Source organism: Erythranthe guttata, chromosome 4 (genome assembly GCF_056151865.1).
Source record: "Erythranthe guttata isolate IM_541 chromosome 4, IM_541, whole genome shotgun sequence".
NCBI classification, from domain to species: Eukaryota; Viridiplantae; Streptophyta; class Magnoliopsida; order Lamiales; family Phrymaceae; genus Erythranthe; species Erythranthe guttata.
The window spans coordinates 2,097,996-2,113,982 of NC_142536.1; the positions used below are offsets into that span (position 1 = coordinate 2,097,996).

Here is a 15,987-nt window from a genome sequence, read left to right on the forward strand (position 1 = left end):
CTCATAATAAATAAATATTAAAATACTAAATATTAATATTAAATACTAAATACAGAGAAAAAATAGATTAGTACGAAGAACCATCATACTAGAGTTGTTTTGATTTCTGTCATTTTCCAAGTTATTTTCTCCTACATCCATAATTTATCTCTCTTCTGCGTTCTTCTTCTCGATCCGATCAAATATATATAATTTACATTTTTTTTTCAAATTTCTCCTGATTTAATACGAATTCCCGTTCCCCAGACGCAGGAGAATTCGCCGACGAGAATTCATACTTAAATCGGTTTTGGTGAAATTCTAAGGTACGATTTATGAAGTGTTGTTATTTGGTAAGATTTCGACGACGCAAATCGTATTATTTATTGAAAATTTGATCCAAATTTGTAAAGTTAATAAAGTTGGTTTTCAGCTGGCATTGGAAAAATAGGGACTTCATTGATTGCTACTATGTGTTGATATGGGTTCGTGCAGAAATTAGGTTTGAGTCTGTAATTAGGAATTTTGTATAAGAGAAACTCTCTGTTCACGTTTTCCTTCCTTTCCTTTTTTATTTTAATCTTAATTTTAATTTTGATTTTTATTTTATCGTTTGAGCAATGTATACGGTGATGTCTGTGGGTAATTTGATGCCCCTTTTGGAACAGGATGTTTTTTAACACAGCTACTGAGGAGTTGGATTCATACTATCCTATTAGACCCGAATGTCAGGCCGATGCCCCGATGACCCGTTTTAAGGCAAGGGTATGTAAAAATTTCTTGCTTGGATTTTTTCAATTTGATTTGTTGGTTTTGTCAAACTCGAGCATTTATTTTTATTGACAAGTTAGATTGAATATGCATTTCATATCATTGGAGGAAGATGTTTGAGATATGGAATATATTTTGTTTTCTGGCTCGATGAACGAAATTATTTTGAAAATAGTCAAGCGGGCTTTAACTTATAATCGTATGTCTGTAAATTTGTTTGTGCGTGTTAAAACACCAGTAAGTTTGATCTGAATATGCTCCACTTAAGCGAGCATTGTTTGTTGGACGCAGACTCTTTCTTCATGATTACCGTTGTTATCCATTGAAAACCACGAAATTAGTTTCTTGTTTATTTCACGATGCTATTTTACTATAGTAAATATGACTTGCTTTCTCTAGAGCTTATTTTGAAAATGTAGTTTATTTCCTCTGACCTTATTCACAGGTAGGTAAAACTCTGAGTCCAAGAAGATGGAATGCAGCATTTACTCAAGATGGTCATTTGGATATAGCTGGTGTACTGAGAAGAATCCAGAGAGGGGTAAATTTAGTATATTCCTTGTTCAAAAGTCTATGAGGGACCAGTTTGAGTATTCATATTATGATAGATGGTCTGATAGTTTGAATATGCCACGTGTCGGATATTAATTCTGTGTCAGAATATCTGCGAATATCCTATATAAAAACATCAGTCTTTTGTTTCATTGCAATTTGGGGTGATTCAAGTGTCCAGTTTATCTAAGTTTCGCTCTTCTTATGGTAAGAATTATTTGATCATGACATTTGGAGATGTACGCATGGTTCTCCGGAAATTAACGTATGCGCCCCATGCACAATGCATGTGACATCATACTCCATTAAAGATACTATATAATTGGGGAACTGATATTGTTACAGCTAATTCAGCAAGAGATACATTTATAGTAAATTAATTAGAGATTATAGATGTATAACTGCTTGTCACATCAGACCGTTATACATTATCGTGGATAAATTTGTTTCTCTGGCATTAGGAACAAGTTCATGTTTAAAATGGCACTACTGTTTAAAATGACGCTACTGATGCTTCAATGCTAAGCTTCAATTTGAAATGTTTTCCTTTTAAGTTGAACTCCGTGCTTGTGCAGTCATGGTAAGGGGTTCTTAAACGCTTATCAAGTTGATTAAAGTATTATTTTTACTTATAATATGCAGTTTTAACTGGATTTATTTTTACACAAATTGGTATACTTATACATTTGGAATTTAATTATGAATCGCCAATGGAATGCTAATTTGTTTTACCTTTTGCTGTTGCTTCAGGGGATTCATCCTACAATTAAAGGGGCAGTCTGGGAATTTTTGTTGGGTTGCTTTGATCCCAATAGCACAACCGATGAACGAAATGAAGTCAGAGAGCGGAGAAGGTATACAAGCTATTTTATTTCCAACAGATGTATGTAGTATTGACTATCAAAAAGATGTTCCTTGTGGTCTGTATCTTCAGCAACATGGTTAAAATACTAATATTTTGTGGCTACTTTCTGTTATTGCTGGTTCATTACATGGTTGACGAGACGAGTCTAGTGCAGCACGATAAATACAACTTCATTATGTGCTTAAACAAAAAATTGCCTGAACTGCTAAGAAAACATTTCCAGCAATTGGTTGAGGTGCTTTTGACCACATATTTTATATATTTCTTTTGATATGCTCATGGACTTTGTTGGAGTTAACTCGATGACTTAAAGACAAGTGTATAAAGATCTGATATAATTCCAGGGAACAGTATGCTGCATGGAAAGCTGTATGTCAAAACATGGTACCTGCTGTTGGCAGTGGAAAGTTCATCACAACGCCTATAGTTACTGATGATGGCCACCCTGTCGAAGAGAATAACGGCGGTGCCATGTCAAATGGTGGTCCAATGGACCAAAGAGAGTTTCAGTGGAAGCTTGTCCTGTCTCAAATTGGTTTGTCCTTGGGCATAAATTGATTTTCACTTTTAGTTGTTTAAATTATATGTCCGCTCGAGCCTTTTGTTGTGTCTACCTTTCCTGACATTATTGTGCATATATATACATACACACACGCACACACTATTTGATGCATTCAATCATTACAAAATAAGCATGTCTGAGTCCCTCTTGTCGATTCTGGTGCATGTATTTTATAGTTACTGTTCAAGTCCCTGTGCTGAGGGTTCTAAATGACATTCATGGAGTTTTAGTTTAGTTTTTTTTTTTTTTTTTTTTAAATGTAGTACGGATTCTTATAGATGACATTGATAATGGAATTTATGTTATAGGTCTGGATGTAGTTCGGACTGATCGCACTCTTGTATATTATGAGGACGAAGCTAATCAGGCAAAGCTCTGGGATATTCTTGCTGTATATGCTTGGGTGGACAAAGATATTGGGTATGTTCAAGGTAATTGCACATGTTAACCCGAGGCACCACAACTTCTAGTGAAAGATCTTACCTGTTTTTTTTTTTTTTTTTTTTAAATAAATTCCCTTGAACAGGAATGAATGATATATGCTCTCCAATGGTGATTCTTCTTGAACATGAAGCAGATGCCTTCTGGTGCTTTGAGCGTGCAATGCGCAGACTGGTAAGACTTCCTTATATGAAAAAATTAGGTGCGCACGTGAAATTTCTTACAGCCAATCGAATTGATAACGACACTTTTAACTCCAGTCTGGAAAGAAAAGTAGCATATTTTGTCACTACCAGTTAATTTTTGGAGTTTCTAATCCCGGGGTATGAATGGCCGCTTAGAAAAATATAATCTCCGTAAAAGAATAAGAATAAAGAGGGTTATCGAAGCAACCTGCAGTAAGTTGGAATTGATAGAGGTTTACTAGATTCATCCATAACGCGACTTTCCCCGTATTTTGCATCTGATATTTCTCAATTCATAATTCATGGCTTTTAAGTTTTTGCTCGTCTTGATAACTGATTCTCCATTTTGTTCAAAGAGGGAAAATTTTAGGTGCACGACAAGTTCTATGGGGGTGCAATCTCAACTGGGTACCCTCTCACAAATTATTAAAGCCATAGACCCAAAGCTCCACCAGCACCTTGGTATGTTTGTTTTCCTCTGTAGAACTTCTCATGCTTAAATTCTGCTCTTCCAAAAGTAAAGAAAATCGCATCTTTCTTTGGTGAAAGATTATTTGTATAAGCAGTGTTTATTAATAGATTATTGATATAATACTATAACTATATATATATACCTATGTTGTATGTGACTTAAGCCCATGTTTCCATTGATAGAGGAGCTGGATGGAGGCGAGTATTTGTTTGCCATTCGTATGCTGATGGTTCTTTTTCGAAGAGAGTTCTCACTCGTGGATGCCATGTATCTCTGGGAGGTAAAACCTGCCCTGATAATATTCAAACAAAACGGGATTTCCTATTAAACATATTCTTTTATGACCCTTTTGTTGAAATTAGTGATGGGCTTGTTTATGATGAACCTTTTGGTGATTTAGGTGATGTGGGCGATGGAGTACAATCCGAATACTTACGCATTATACGAGGAGTCGCGTGAGGGTTCCACCAGTAACGGTGAAGCTAATAAAATGAACAACAAGCTGCTCAAGCAGTACGGAAAATTCGAGAGGAAAAATGTGCAAACGGGAGTGGCAGATCAGAGAAGCGCACTTGCTGTTTTCCTTGTTGCTAGCGTACTCGAGAAGAAGAATAAGCAACTCCTTAGAGAGGCTCAAGGCATGGATGATGTCGTCCAGGTACGTACTTTACTTACTCCCTATTTCATTTACTGTATTTTTTTTCATTTTTGATTTTGACCAATAAGCTTATTATCTTCATTTTTTTTCACTACTTGGTTAGATCTTGGGTGAAATCACTGGAAATTTGGATGCAAAAAAAGCACTAAAAGAGGCATTGAAAATTCACAAAAAGTATTTGAGCAAGGCAAGTTTCAGTTTGATTATATATCCCGTTAAACATATCATCATTTACTCTAAATATATTGATTACGACTGAATGCAGGCCAAGAAACCGTAAGAACCGCCTTTGAAGCCCCACATCAACTACTTCGATTCTCAGAAGTTTTTGCTCCTTTGTTTGTTGTATGCATTTTTTATTTTATTTTGAGTATTCCGCTTCTGTCCATTTTCGGGTTTTTTTTTTTCCGGGTACATAGAATTTTGACTCTTGAGTGATTCCATAGTCACTTATTGCACCAGCTCTTTGTGAAAGAACAGTTTACACGGTGCACTGGTTTTTGTAATTGTCTATAGTATGTGCATTCAGATGTAAGTCAGACATTCAACTGTTGATAATAAGAATGTAAATAAGCCCAGGCAGGCAAGTTTCACTTGGCCTTGGAACATTAGTTTTCTTACTATAGTTGCTACACGCTTATATGCATTCTCCACTTGCGGAACCAGATAAAACGCTTTTATGTATTAGTGTCACAAAAAAATTAATAAAAATAAGGGTAAATTACAAACACCCCCCTGAGGTATGGTCAAATTACAAAAACACCCCTCTTGTTTGGATAATTACATCTACCCCCCTCAAATATGATTTTTTCTTAGACCTCCACCTTTATGGTGCCAAATTCAACATAGTCATCTAGATTCCGTGAAATGTGCTCTAGTTTGTACTCTTTTTGTGTAAAAAATACAGTTTCCGATGCACCACAAACTGATATATACAAGCTAAAAATCACATATTATGATCATCTTGCTTCATAATGTAGAGTTTGAATGGGATAAAACGGGTACAAAAGTGATAATATTCCATATAATCTCGAAGATTCCACTAAATTTGATGAGTTGAGGGGGTGGTTGTAATTAACCAAACAAGAGGGGTGTTTTTGTAATTTAATCATACCTCAGGGGGGTGTTTGTAATTTACCCTAAAAATAATAATTATTATAATACTAATAAAATAATTATGATTTTGTTGGTTAATAATAATAATAAATAAATAAATAATGAAATTGTGGTTATCCATCCAGCGATTGGCAGGGTATTTGAATTAGATGCTCATAAATTGAGGGAGATTCGTGCTTAAAAGAGAATCAGCGTGACTAGAAAGCTAGTAGAAAAACTCAGTAAAAAACCCATACAATTCCCATTCCCATTCATATAGGAATTTTACAGAATCCAGTTGCCCCAAATCCAGCCTTCTCAATCGATATTCTCAGGTATACGAAGATCTATCTCTCTCGCATTTTTCTACCAATTTATGCTATTTCGTGAGCTGATTTACTGCTTTTATTTCATTTTTTTTCTGGTAGATCGTTCCTTTTTTTTGTTAGTTAGATGCGTGATTGCTCGATGAACGATCGTGATCTCTATGTAGTTTACAGTAAACGGAGTTTTGTGTGTGTGTGTGTGTGTGTGTTTAATTAAAACATCGATGAAGTAGATCAACTCTACTGAACCGTGCGTGTGACTGTTGAATTATGACAATGGATTTATTTTCGCTTGTTCTGATTTTTTATGCTACTTAAATGGAGATCTAGGGTGCAAGTCAATACCAGTACTGATTCATTGTTTTCTAGTTAGGGAGGCATCAAAGTTGATCTAGTAATTCGTAATTTTTCGCATTCAGAATGAAAAAAAAAGTAAGGCAACTAGGATTAATCTGAGCTGCCATTTTTCCCCACCTTATTTTGAAAGGCAATGTTATTTACTGTGTGCAGTTAAGCACGAAATGGAAGGGACAATATTCGCCCCTGCATTGGAAGGAATGAAGCACGTCAAGTCTGAAGACGGAGTAATGCTTACTAAGCCATTCTTGGACGTGTGCAAGCTTATTATACCTGTTATAGGTAATCTTGTGCTGAGTTTGGAGTGAACGCACTTACATGTTGAGTTTTGCATCAATTCCACGAGATAATCAATTGTTCACTCGCACAACTTACAGACTATAATGTATTATCATAATTTTTGACATATCACCGTTTACATGCATAAGTTTCATAGCAGTGATCATTCTCCGTAAAGAGGAAAAGTTATAGATTTAAGTTATTTGATTATTGTCAGTCAAAGTTTTAGTTAATTTGAAGTAGTTGGTTAGTACATTAAGGTACTCCAGTAAACGACTGAATCAGGGCTCAACGGGAATGAACTTTTAGGTAAACATGTGTTGACATTGAACCTTGATGCAGTAGTGTTTAAGTTTTGTTTAGATTGGTGAGAGGATTCTCGATGTATCTGTTTAAAATTCTTGTTTTTGTAAGCATTGTATATTCCCATAGTCTTGTATGCTTTAGTTCTTTTAATTAATGTGATCGAAAGTGAATAATGTTTAGTTCCTTATATTAATGTGATTGAGAGGGAATAATGAATAATGAATAAGATTTGATTGATTATGCCTTGCTTGCAGAAAAGTTTGGAGCTGCTATGGCACTTGTCAAATCTGACATCGGAGGCAATGTAACTGTAAGACATTCTTCCTTTATATTTTATTTACTAGCAGTTAAATGCGTCTTATTTTTAATCAACCTAACCTTTATGCGCATATCTTTTTTATGACATGATATAGTCACTTTTTGTTCTATAGAGGTTAGAGACCAAATACTTGTCCAACCCGACAAAATATGATCATTTATACAGCATGGTACAAGAAGAAGTTGATGCTAAAACTGCTAAAGGTTCATCGAGTTGTACCAATGGTCTTCTGTGGTTGACAAGGTAAATTCAAATCCCTAACTCTTTGCATCCATGCCTAATTAATTTGCCTGTGCTCTTTTATTTAGTTTTATATACATGAATACACATCTTGAAATGCACGTGGAGGTCGTAAATTCTTATTAGAACGAGCATCTATGATGCTTAAACACAGACCTAAATTAGCATTCTGTAAACTCGTAGGGCGATGGATTTCTTGGTGGAGTTGTTTCGGAATTTGCTTCAGCATCAAGACTGGGCGATGTCTCAAGCTTGTACCGATTCCTACACCAAGACTCTGAAACAGTGGCATGGTTGGCTAGCCAGTTCAAGCTTTACGGTGAATACTCACTCTCATGACCATATTATTTCCAATTAGAATGCTTATATCATAGGGTTGTTCATGAATTAGTGTACGACATCAAAACACACATCAACCCCTTGACTAAATATATAAAATGTGGGTCTTGTGTGCTGTATTTGTCCTTGGTCTTGGATGCTGTCCAAAACGTTTATATCTATCATCTCATGAAGCAGTAACTGCATTCCTGAATCTTAATCATTTTTTTCCTTCCAAATTTGTGTTATTAACTTGTCATAATCGTAAACCGGTACATTATGTTGGATTGCTAATGAAACCGATATATTAGACTTGTTTAAGTCCTTATTTGATTTTGCAAATGCTTATTGTGGACGATAATTGCAGGTCGCTATGAAGCTCGCTCCTGATAGGAAAAAGTTTTTGGACGTTGTAGCTGGAAGTGGTGATATCAACAGTGACATTGAGAAATTCTGCTCCTCTTTCTCACCATTCCTTGAGGAGAACCACAAGTTCTTGGTAAGATCACCGGCTGTGATAGATACAAAAGTAAATTTAAACTCTCGTTTTTTGGGGTATAATTTGTTTTTGTTTTCCTCCTTCAGACATTGATTTAGAATATGGGTTGTGAGGGTTAAACATGTAACGGGGTTGCCAATCTTGAAGAACACGAGAATTAATTTATCTTCCTTTTTTTCCCCCCTTTTTCACAGGCGAGCGTTGGCATGGATGCGCTTAAGGCATCATAGATAATGAATGAAGGCAAAGTTCCTGCCCTGAGACGATATTACCTGGTTTACTCTTATTCAGTATTTGGCACTATACCTTGCTAATAAATTTGACAATGTCGACTGTGCTTATACGTATTTGACCGGGGAACTTCTATACATGAGTGAACCAACCCTTATAACATAGAAAACTCAACTCTTTTCAAGCCTACCAATTTGATTTGAAGTGAATTGAACTCGTTGTCTCTTATTTTGAATTGTCATTAATTTAACTCACTCCCCCTCGTTCCATAATACTGGTTTTCTCGGATAATTAGATGATACGCCGGGTTATTTACACTGAGTGAGTTTTCAACTGTAGATCTATATTTAATCACACATACATCCTATGTGTGATTGTGTGTAAATCAAAGTTGTAATGAAGAAAACATGTCCAATTTCAGCAAAAAAAATTAAAAAATTATGGATATTTTAATACAGTGCCAGCGCCTTCGTGGCGCGTTACCCTCTAACCTAGTGGAAACAAATAACTAACTCTTTCTTCTTCTAACCGTTTTATTTTTAGTCCTAACTATTATTTTCTATTTCTGTAACTAATTAAATCTGTTTCACTCCACACCTAAATTTTCGACGGTCGCCTTGACTTTGTTTCAACGGCCCCAACAATTCCATTGCCACTGAAACAAATGGAAGGCTTTGCATCAACAACAAACATTCATTGGTTTCTAATTACCTATATTTTATTTTTATTTTTTTTCTCCCTTTTACATATTTTACATTAAAAATTAGGACAGGTTCAAATATCTCTCACTCCTGTTTTCTGATCATTCATTGCAATAAATTAAAAAAAATTAAGAAAAAATAATAAATAAAAAAAAGGTTGAAGAGAGTTTCGTCGAGTCGTTTTTCGTACATTGCATGGATAAACATTAGGTCCATGAGATGAAACTGAGTCTCCTTGCAAAAGGATTTGGTTTCGCTCATGGTTCTTCATTCTTCAACTTAACAGAAAAATCCATGCATGTTCTTTGAATTACCTTATAAAAAATAACAACCAATTTATTATCTATACATATATATACACATATACACGAGATTCGCGTATATGTCTACTAAGATGAAAGGCCTTATCAAGGGATTCAGATACATTTCCCAGATATTCGGTTCGCCTTCCTCCTCCTACTTTCGTATTTTTATTGTCGTAAATAAAACATATTAATTAGTAAATATTTTGTTTTTTTTTTTTTTTTGAAATATGCAGAGGAAGAAAAAGAAGATGATATGCAGATTGGCTTCCCCACAGATGTAAAGCATGTGGCTCATATAGGATGGGATGGACCCTCGTCAACGGTTCAGCACGAAGCCCCAAGTTGGGTATAAATCGAAAAATCGAATATCTCTTTTTTTTTTTTTCTCATCAAAATTTGTTTTTTTTTTCATTATATAATAAAAAATAAATAAATAAAATAAATTGTTGGTAAACACATTTATATGCAGATGAAAGAATTCAAATCCCCATCTGCATGCCAATCAGCACCCTTGAGTTCCCCTACAGACAACAGGGGAGGAGACCCTGAAATCAAATGGGTTTCTGAAGGTAATTAATTAATTAATTAATTTGTCATAAGAAAAAAATATGTATACAAATTACATATATATATATTTTTTTTAAATAAATGTAGATTCAAGAAGAAGCAACAGGGTGACAGATTCACCAGGAAGGGACTGCCCAGCAGATTTGCCGAAATCATCTCGGCGCCACCACTCATCGGACAGCAACCCGAACGACTCGCCTAGGAAGAAAGACTCGTCTACGAGATCGAGGCATTCTAGAAGGAACCACTCCAAGGACTCTGCCGAGGGCAGCGTAAAGTCCAACAGGCAGCATCACATGCAAGAAACGGGGGCCGATTCCCCCTCCCGGGGCCTACCCCCAGACGCCGCCAAGAAAACACGCCGGAAGAAGTCCAAGGAATCGGAAAACGGCGGCGGCGGCTCCTCCAGGTCATCAACGAGATCGAGACCCCCGTCCAATAGCACCGAAAACGATAACAACTGCGATCCGTCGTCGTCGGCTGCAGCTCAAATAACGGTCCCCGTTCAGAGTGCGAATGACGTAGATCCAAAGAAGATCGAATTCTGAAGACTTTTTTCGTCGGCAGCTCAAACAACTTCTCTTATTCTTTAATTTGCTTTCTTTTTGTTTTCTTTTTTCTTCTCATCACCTGTGTTTTTTTGGCTTAGTTTATTTTAGCCTTAGTGATTGATGATGAACTATAGTATGGAAAAAAAAACAAGCATGAAATTGTGTGTGTATCTTTTTTTTTTTTTGTATTTAATTTTTGGTGGGAAACTCTGTTAGCATTGGGAATATTAGCTTTTGTTTAGATGTGTATGTATGTACTTTAGCATCATTCCTAATGTCATTGCCACCATTTCTGGCTTTTTGTTTCCGCAGAGGCTCTTTTAATAAAACTCTTTTTTTTTTTTTTAATATTTTGGGTTAAATACAGTTTGCACCCTTAAAGTATACCCTCTGTAACACTTACCCCCTTAAAGTATCATTTGTAACACTTACCCCCTCAAGCACAATTTTAATTTGCATTTTCAATTTTAATACCTAAACAAATTATTTTATTGAAAGGAATAACTTTTTTTTTGAGTAAATTCAAGTCCATTACAAGGGGAAGTAGGGGAGGGGGGGATTCGAACCCTAGACCTTTACCCTATTGGTAAAGGCTAGGTACCAACTATCCTAATGAGGGTTGGTATTGAAAGGAATAACTAAAATAATAATTATATTATACAACTAAAAAAATCAATTGAAAAATACAATATTTTAAATTTTAAAATATTATCTTGCGTTGGATACTTATTCAATAAATAACATCTAATTGTTGTTGGACCAATTAATAAAAAATACTCTATCGATAAATTTTAAGAAATCAATACATAACTAACATAAATCCCGTAAAGATGAGTTTTGACGATGATCCAAAAGAGCAACCCTTGATGATGAAAAGGGAGATAATTCATTTTTTTTTATTACTATATGTGGACGAAATAAAATTAATGGTCTTATTTTTGTTGTAGGTGAATCTATGTGCAATTCACGAGATTATACTTTGAGGCCAGTTTCGGATCTGATAATGTCTGAATCTGAGAATGTTTAAAACACGAAAGCTTTAGAGATTTCTGTTGGCTGTCCAAAACATCTTGAATCACTGGAATCGGACGTCAAACGAGAGAAATATGCTCCAAATACTGAGCACTGCTAGAGCTGTCAAATTGTGCGCGATTTTTGACGAATCCATAGAATATCGAGGTATCTAAATAATTGATAAGTACGAATTATCAAATCTGGTATGCTCATCTTCTATGATGATTTTCTGCAATAGAATAATATTATTGCATTATTATTTGAGATATATAATTTAATGCATGGATTGATTCATTATCATGATAATATGACATTATTATATATTGAAACGGCTATGTGTGTCGGTCTCCATGAATGTCATGATTAAGGTGATAGAGTTGAATTGACAAAATGATTATGTCTATCATTAGTAATTTATTAATTACTATTGATGTATCAAACACTAATTTTCATAAATATGTTTTATCAATTTGGTAACATAAGAGTGCATTCATATACTGAAATTGGTGATATTGAGATATTATAGATGCATGAAAAATCTCTTAGAATAAACACTTAAATGTCTATTCATCTATAGATTTTTTAGAATATATATTGGGTATATATTGCATTAAAGTTATAATGTTTATTTACGTGAAAGAAATTGCATGTTCAAACTTGCGTGATGTGGCGGTTTAGACTCTTTATGTTCTATTATTATTATTATTATTATTATTATTATTATTATTATTATTATTATTTTAAATTACATGTTTGACTAGTTGAAGTATTTAAATTTATTTTAGTTCATTAATTTTTTTTTAAATATATTTTCATTCAGTTTTACCCAATATATATTACTTTTTTAATTTTTTTTCAATAATTAATTTAGTTACTTTTCACTTTTCTATGAACCGTTAATTATTTGATTGTTATGTTTATTAAAAGGCTCTAATTACATAAAAGCCCTCTCTGGAATTTTTAATTTGTACATCTCAAAGGTATTAATTATATAATTTCTCCAGTCAAAAAAGCTCTCATACAAAACACAAAAACAGCAAAAAAATAAATGGCAAAGAAGGTAAATAGTGGGCAGGAGAAGAATTGACAATGGCAGTTTCGTGAATATATGTTTGTCTGCACACTTTCAGCTCTCCCAGGCTACTACTACTACTAACACTGACTTTTGCAGACAGCTTCAAACCCTCATCAATGCAAAGGTCCGAATTGCCCTCCAACTTCAACTTATTCCCCAACTTTGCCACAAACCCTGCAGAAAATGGAACCCTACCGCTCAAATTATTCCTCCCCAAATTCAACTCACTCACCATCTCCAAATCCCCAAATTCATCCGGCACGGAACCTTCTAGCATATTGTTGTCAAGCCCTAAGTAGCAAATGTTTCTCAAATTTGCCCCCATTGATTTCGGAATATTACCAACAAGTCCCACACCGGAAAGGCCAATTCCCTTTATGCCCCTCATATTCCCCCATATTTCCGGGATCTGCCCTCCGAGTAAGTTCCCACTCAAATACACCTCCCTTAAACCGGTCATCTCCGGCAGGAACAACGGCAGCCCGTAATTGCCGAAACGGTTGTAACTCAAATCCAGAAACTCTAGATTTTTCAAACCTTTTAAGACTTCTGGTATTCTGCCGGAGAATTCGTTGGAGCTCAGGTCGATCTTCAGAAGCTGCGTCAGGTTTCCGATGGACGCCGGAATATTCCCCCGGAACCCGTTTTCGCTCAGATCGAGAACCTTCAGTTTGTTCAGGGTTTGAAAAGCGGACGTGGGAATCTCGCCCTGGAACTTGTTTCTTGAGAGTGTCAGCTGCTCTAGGTTGACGAAGCCGTCGAACCCATCTGAGAAGTTGCCGGAAACACCGCTTCCGGTCAGAACCAGCCGCCGGAGTTTTCTCAGGCTGCTGATTTTTCCGTCCAGAGAACCGACCAGAGCTGGGTTTTCGATGAAAACCAGTTCTTCCAAGGAAGAAGAAGAAGAGGAGCGGTTGTTTTGGGTCGTCGACGACGGCGAGAAATCGGGAAACGGGGTTTCAGTCTGGGTGAAGCATTTGTAGAAGAAGAGCTTCTTCAGGTGGGAGAGCGGCGCGAGGAGAAGCGGGTCGAGCGTGGAGTTCGAATCGCAAGGCGGGTTGGGCGAGTAGTCGGAGACGTACCCGAAGCTGAGCTCCGTCACGTGTGGGGTGGCGGCGGAGGAGTCCGACGCCGCCGCGTCGGAGTCTGAGAAGTAGTCGCAGACGACGCCGTGAGGGGCGGAGGAGCAGAGGTCGTCGGGGAAGAGGGACCGCCACTGGATATCGGAATTAACGGACTCCAGAATCCGGTAGACGGATTCCTGCTCCGCCGGGTCGAGCGGCGGCGGCTGAGACACGACGACGGAACCGAAACTTGAAACCATGGAGAACAAGACGAAGATTAGAGAGAGAGTAACAACAAACTGTGCCATTGGAGAGAGTTTTGAAGAGAGAGAAAGTGGGGTGTAATGATTTAGTGAGAGAAAGAGATAATGAGAGGGGTTATATATATATAGTGGCGGGGGGTGGGGGAGAAGAAGTATGTTTGTCTTGAAAGATGAAAAGGAAGATATCAAAAAGGACAATGTTGTCTGTCTGCAGAGATTTGCTTGACTGTTTTGCCGAACACTTGTGTAATTACCACTTTGTCCTTGTAGTCTCTGATTTATGCTATACTACATGATAATGCTGAAAGGAGTAACATAGAGAGGTGAGCTATTTTTGAGGTGTTTAATTGCATTGAGAAATGCAAAGCATTTATTTTATCCTTTTCTGTCATCACTATATATATTCATTTCAATTTATCTTTTTTTTTTTTTTTTTAATTTATCCTTAAAAAAAAAAAGCAAATTTCCTCTTAAATGGGCAAATTACAAAAAAGCAACTCATCTTTGTCTAATTACAACCACCCATCAATTATAAATCTTCTTATACGTTCACCTGATGTTAAATTTAGTTGAATTTTCTAATTTATATGGAATATTCTCAATTTTGTACCCGTTTTATTCCATTCGAGCTCCACATTTTGAAGTAAGATGATCATAAGATTTGTCTCTTGGCTTGTAAATATCAGATTGTGGCGCATCAGAAGCTGCATTTTTTTTCACAAAACGAGTATGAACTAGAGCACATTCCACGGAATCTAGAAGATCATATTGAATTTGACACCATAAGTATGAATTTATAGTTGAGGGTAGTTGTAATTATCAAAACATGAAAGATTTTTTCATAATTTGATCATATCTCAGGGGTGGTTGTAATTAACCCTATAAAAATATGTACATTTTCATCTAGTATATTAGATATCAACATGGACACGATCGGGTTCGAATAAAACCCGATTACTAAATCGATTAGGTGGACCAAGAAATGCAACAATTTTGCGAACCATAACTTAAATTGTTTGCTCATAAATAAATGTCAGTTACAAGTTGTTTTCATGGTGGTTCGAATAATTGGGCCAAATTCTCAATCACAAACTTGTTTTTCTAAAACGAACTTGATCTAGTGATCATTGTGGATCAATGATGATTAAATGACTATATATTGTTAAAAGTACTTCAATATTTAATTTTTTTACTTATGATTAATTCGATTAAACAAGGGTTAATTAAAAAAGAAAAGAAAATAAGGGGCAAAAACGTAATTATGCAAAGCTACGCCCTTTTGCATGGGGATGAAAAGCTCACATCCACCACTTCCTTTAATCTCAACGCCGGAATATCCAACGGCTCTTATTAATTATTTCCTCGATTCCCATAATTAACCTTCAGACAATTTATTGCTTAATTATTTTTTGTCTTTTTTTATCAGCGAATAAATTGGGCCTAATTATCAAAAATTAAAAATTAAATAATTAAATTGGGCCTAGCCTAGTAATAGGTACCGTAGGCCATAGACCGGAAAAAATGAAGCAGCGGCGGAGGAGCCGACAGCAACACGCAGCCGCCGCCCGACTTGTCCCGACACTGTCCTTTTGTCGCTTCTCTAAAACCAGAAAGCGACGCCTAACTACCTAAGAGCATCTCAATACACGTGTCGTATTCTCACTGGCTGGTCCCATTACTAGTACGGAGGATCGTTTGACAGAGCATGCGAACTCCATTTCTGGGTCTTATATTCCCAGTCTTGTGGGGGGCCCCTACCCCCTTTTTGACCTTTTTACCCCCTTTCCCCTAATTTCTTTTTTTCATCCTTTTCACCTAGTCTCAAACTTTTGTCTTGCTTGTTGGGTTATTAAAAATAATTTAATTTATTTCACTAAAATGGAAATTGATGGCAGGGAGGAAAATATTTTCAACGGGGTGAAAAGACAAAAGAGTATTGCATGCATGTGGCCTGGGAAAATAATATTATTTGATTCTAGATTTTATTTATAT

The 15,987-nt window shown here is 36.0% G+C and overlaps 4 protein-coding genes across 5 annotated transcripts; 3 read left to right on the forward strand and 1 right to left on the reverse strand.

Moving 5' to 3' along the window:
* Positions 1-40: 40 nt before the first annotated feature.
* On the forward strand, positions 41-5,091 carry LOC105952084 (uncharacterized). 2 transcript variants are annotated; one of them, XM_012975593.2, is made up of 12 exons: positions 41-305; positions 648-744; positions 1,196-1,291; positions 2,053-2,156; positions 2,512-2,702; positions 3,038-3,160; positions 3,256-3,344; positions 3,712-3,817; positions 4,010-4,107; positions 4,228-4,485; positions 4,589-4,672; positions 4,751-5,091. In XM_012975593.2, the coding sequence occupies exons 2-12, from the start codon at positions 649-651 to the stop codon at positions 4,763-4,765; spliced, it is 1,260 nt and encodes a 419-aa protein (XP_012831047.1). In that variant the 5' UTR covers positions 41-305; position 648; the 3' UTR covers positions 4,766-5,091. The 2 variants fall into 2 exon arrangements, with proteins under 2 accessions (XP_012831047.1, XP_088672449.1); XM_088816323.1 differs by lacking the exon at positions 41-305 and adding an exon at positions 418-481.
* A 579-nt stretch (positions 5,092-5,670) lies between these two features.
* On the forward strand, positions 5,671-8,669 carry LOC105952112 (glycolipid transfer protein 1). Its single transcript, XM_012975628.2, has 7 exons — positions 5,671-5,915; positions 6,417-6,545; positions 7,103-7,158; positions 7,280-7,410; positions 7,591-7,726; positions 8,093-8,224; positions 8,419-8,669. Exons 2-7 carry the CDS (start codon positions 6,428-6,430, stop codon positions 8,452-8,454), a joined length of 609 nt encoding a protein of 202 aa, XP_012831082.1. The 5' UTR covers positions 5,671-5,915; positions 6,417-6,427; the 3' UTR covers positions 8,455-8,669.
* Positions 8,670-9,175: 506 nt separating this feature from the next.
* On the forward strand, positions 9,176-10,885 carry LOC105952092 (uncharacterized). Its single transcript, XM_012975606.2, has 4 exons — positions 9,176-9,596; positions 9,695-9,807; positions 9,931-10,030; positions 10,116-10,885. The coding sequence occupies exons 1-4, from the start codon at positions 9,539-9,541 to the stop codon at positions 10,574-10,576; spliced, it is 732 nt and encodes a 243-aa protein (XP_012831060.1). The 5' UTR covers positions 9,176-9,538; the 3' UTR covers positions 10,577-10,885.
* A 1,645-nt stretch (positions 10,886-12,530) lies between these two features.
* RIC7 (ROP-interactive CRIB motif-containing protein 7) lies at positions 12,531-14,213 on the reverse strand. The gene has a single exon (XM_012975570.2). The coding sequence runs from the start codon at positions 14,038-14,040 to the stop codon at positions 12,610-12,612; it is 1,431 nt and encodes a 476-aa protein (XP_012831024.2). The 5' UTR covers positions 14,041-14,213; the 3' UTR covers positions 12,531-12,609.
* Between the last annotated feature and the right edge of the window lie 1,774 nt (positions 14,214-15,987).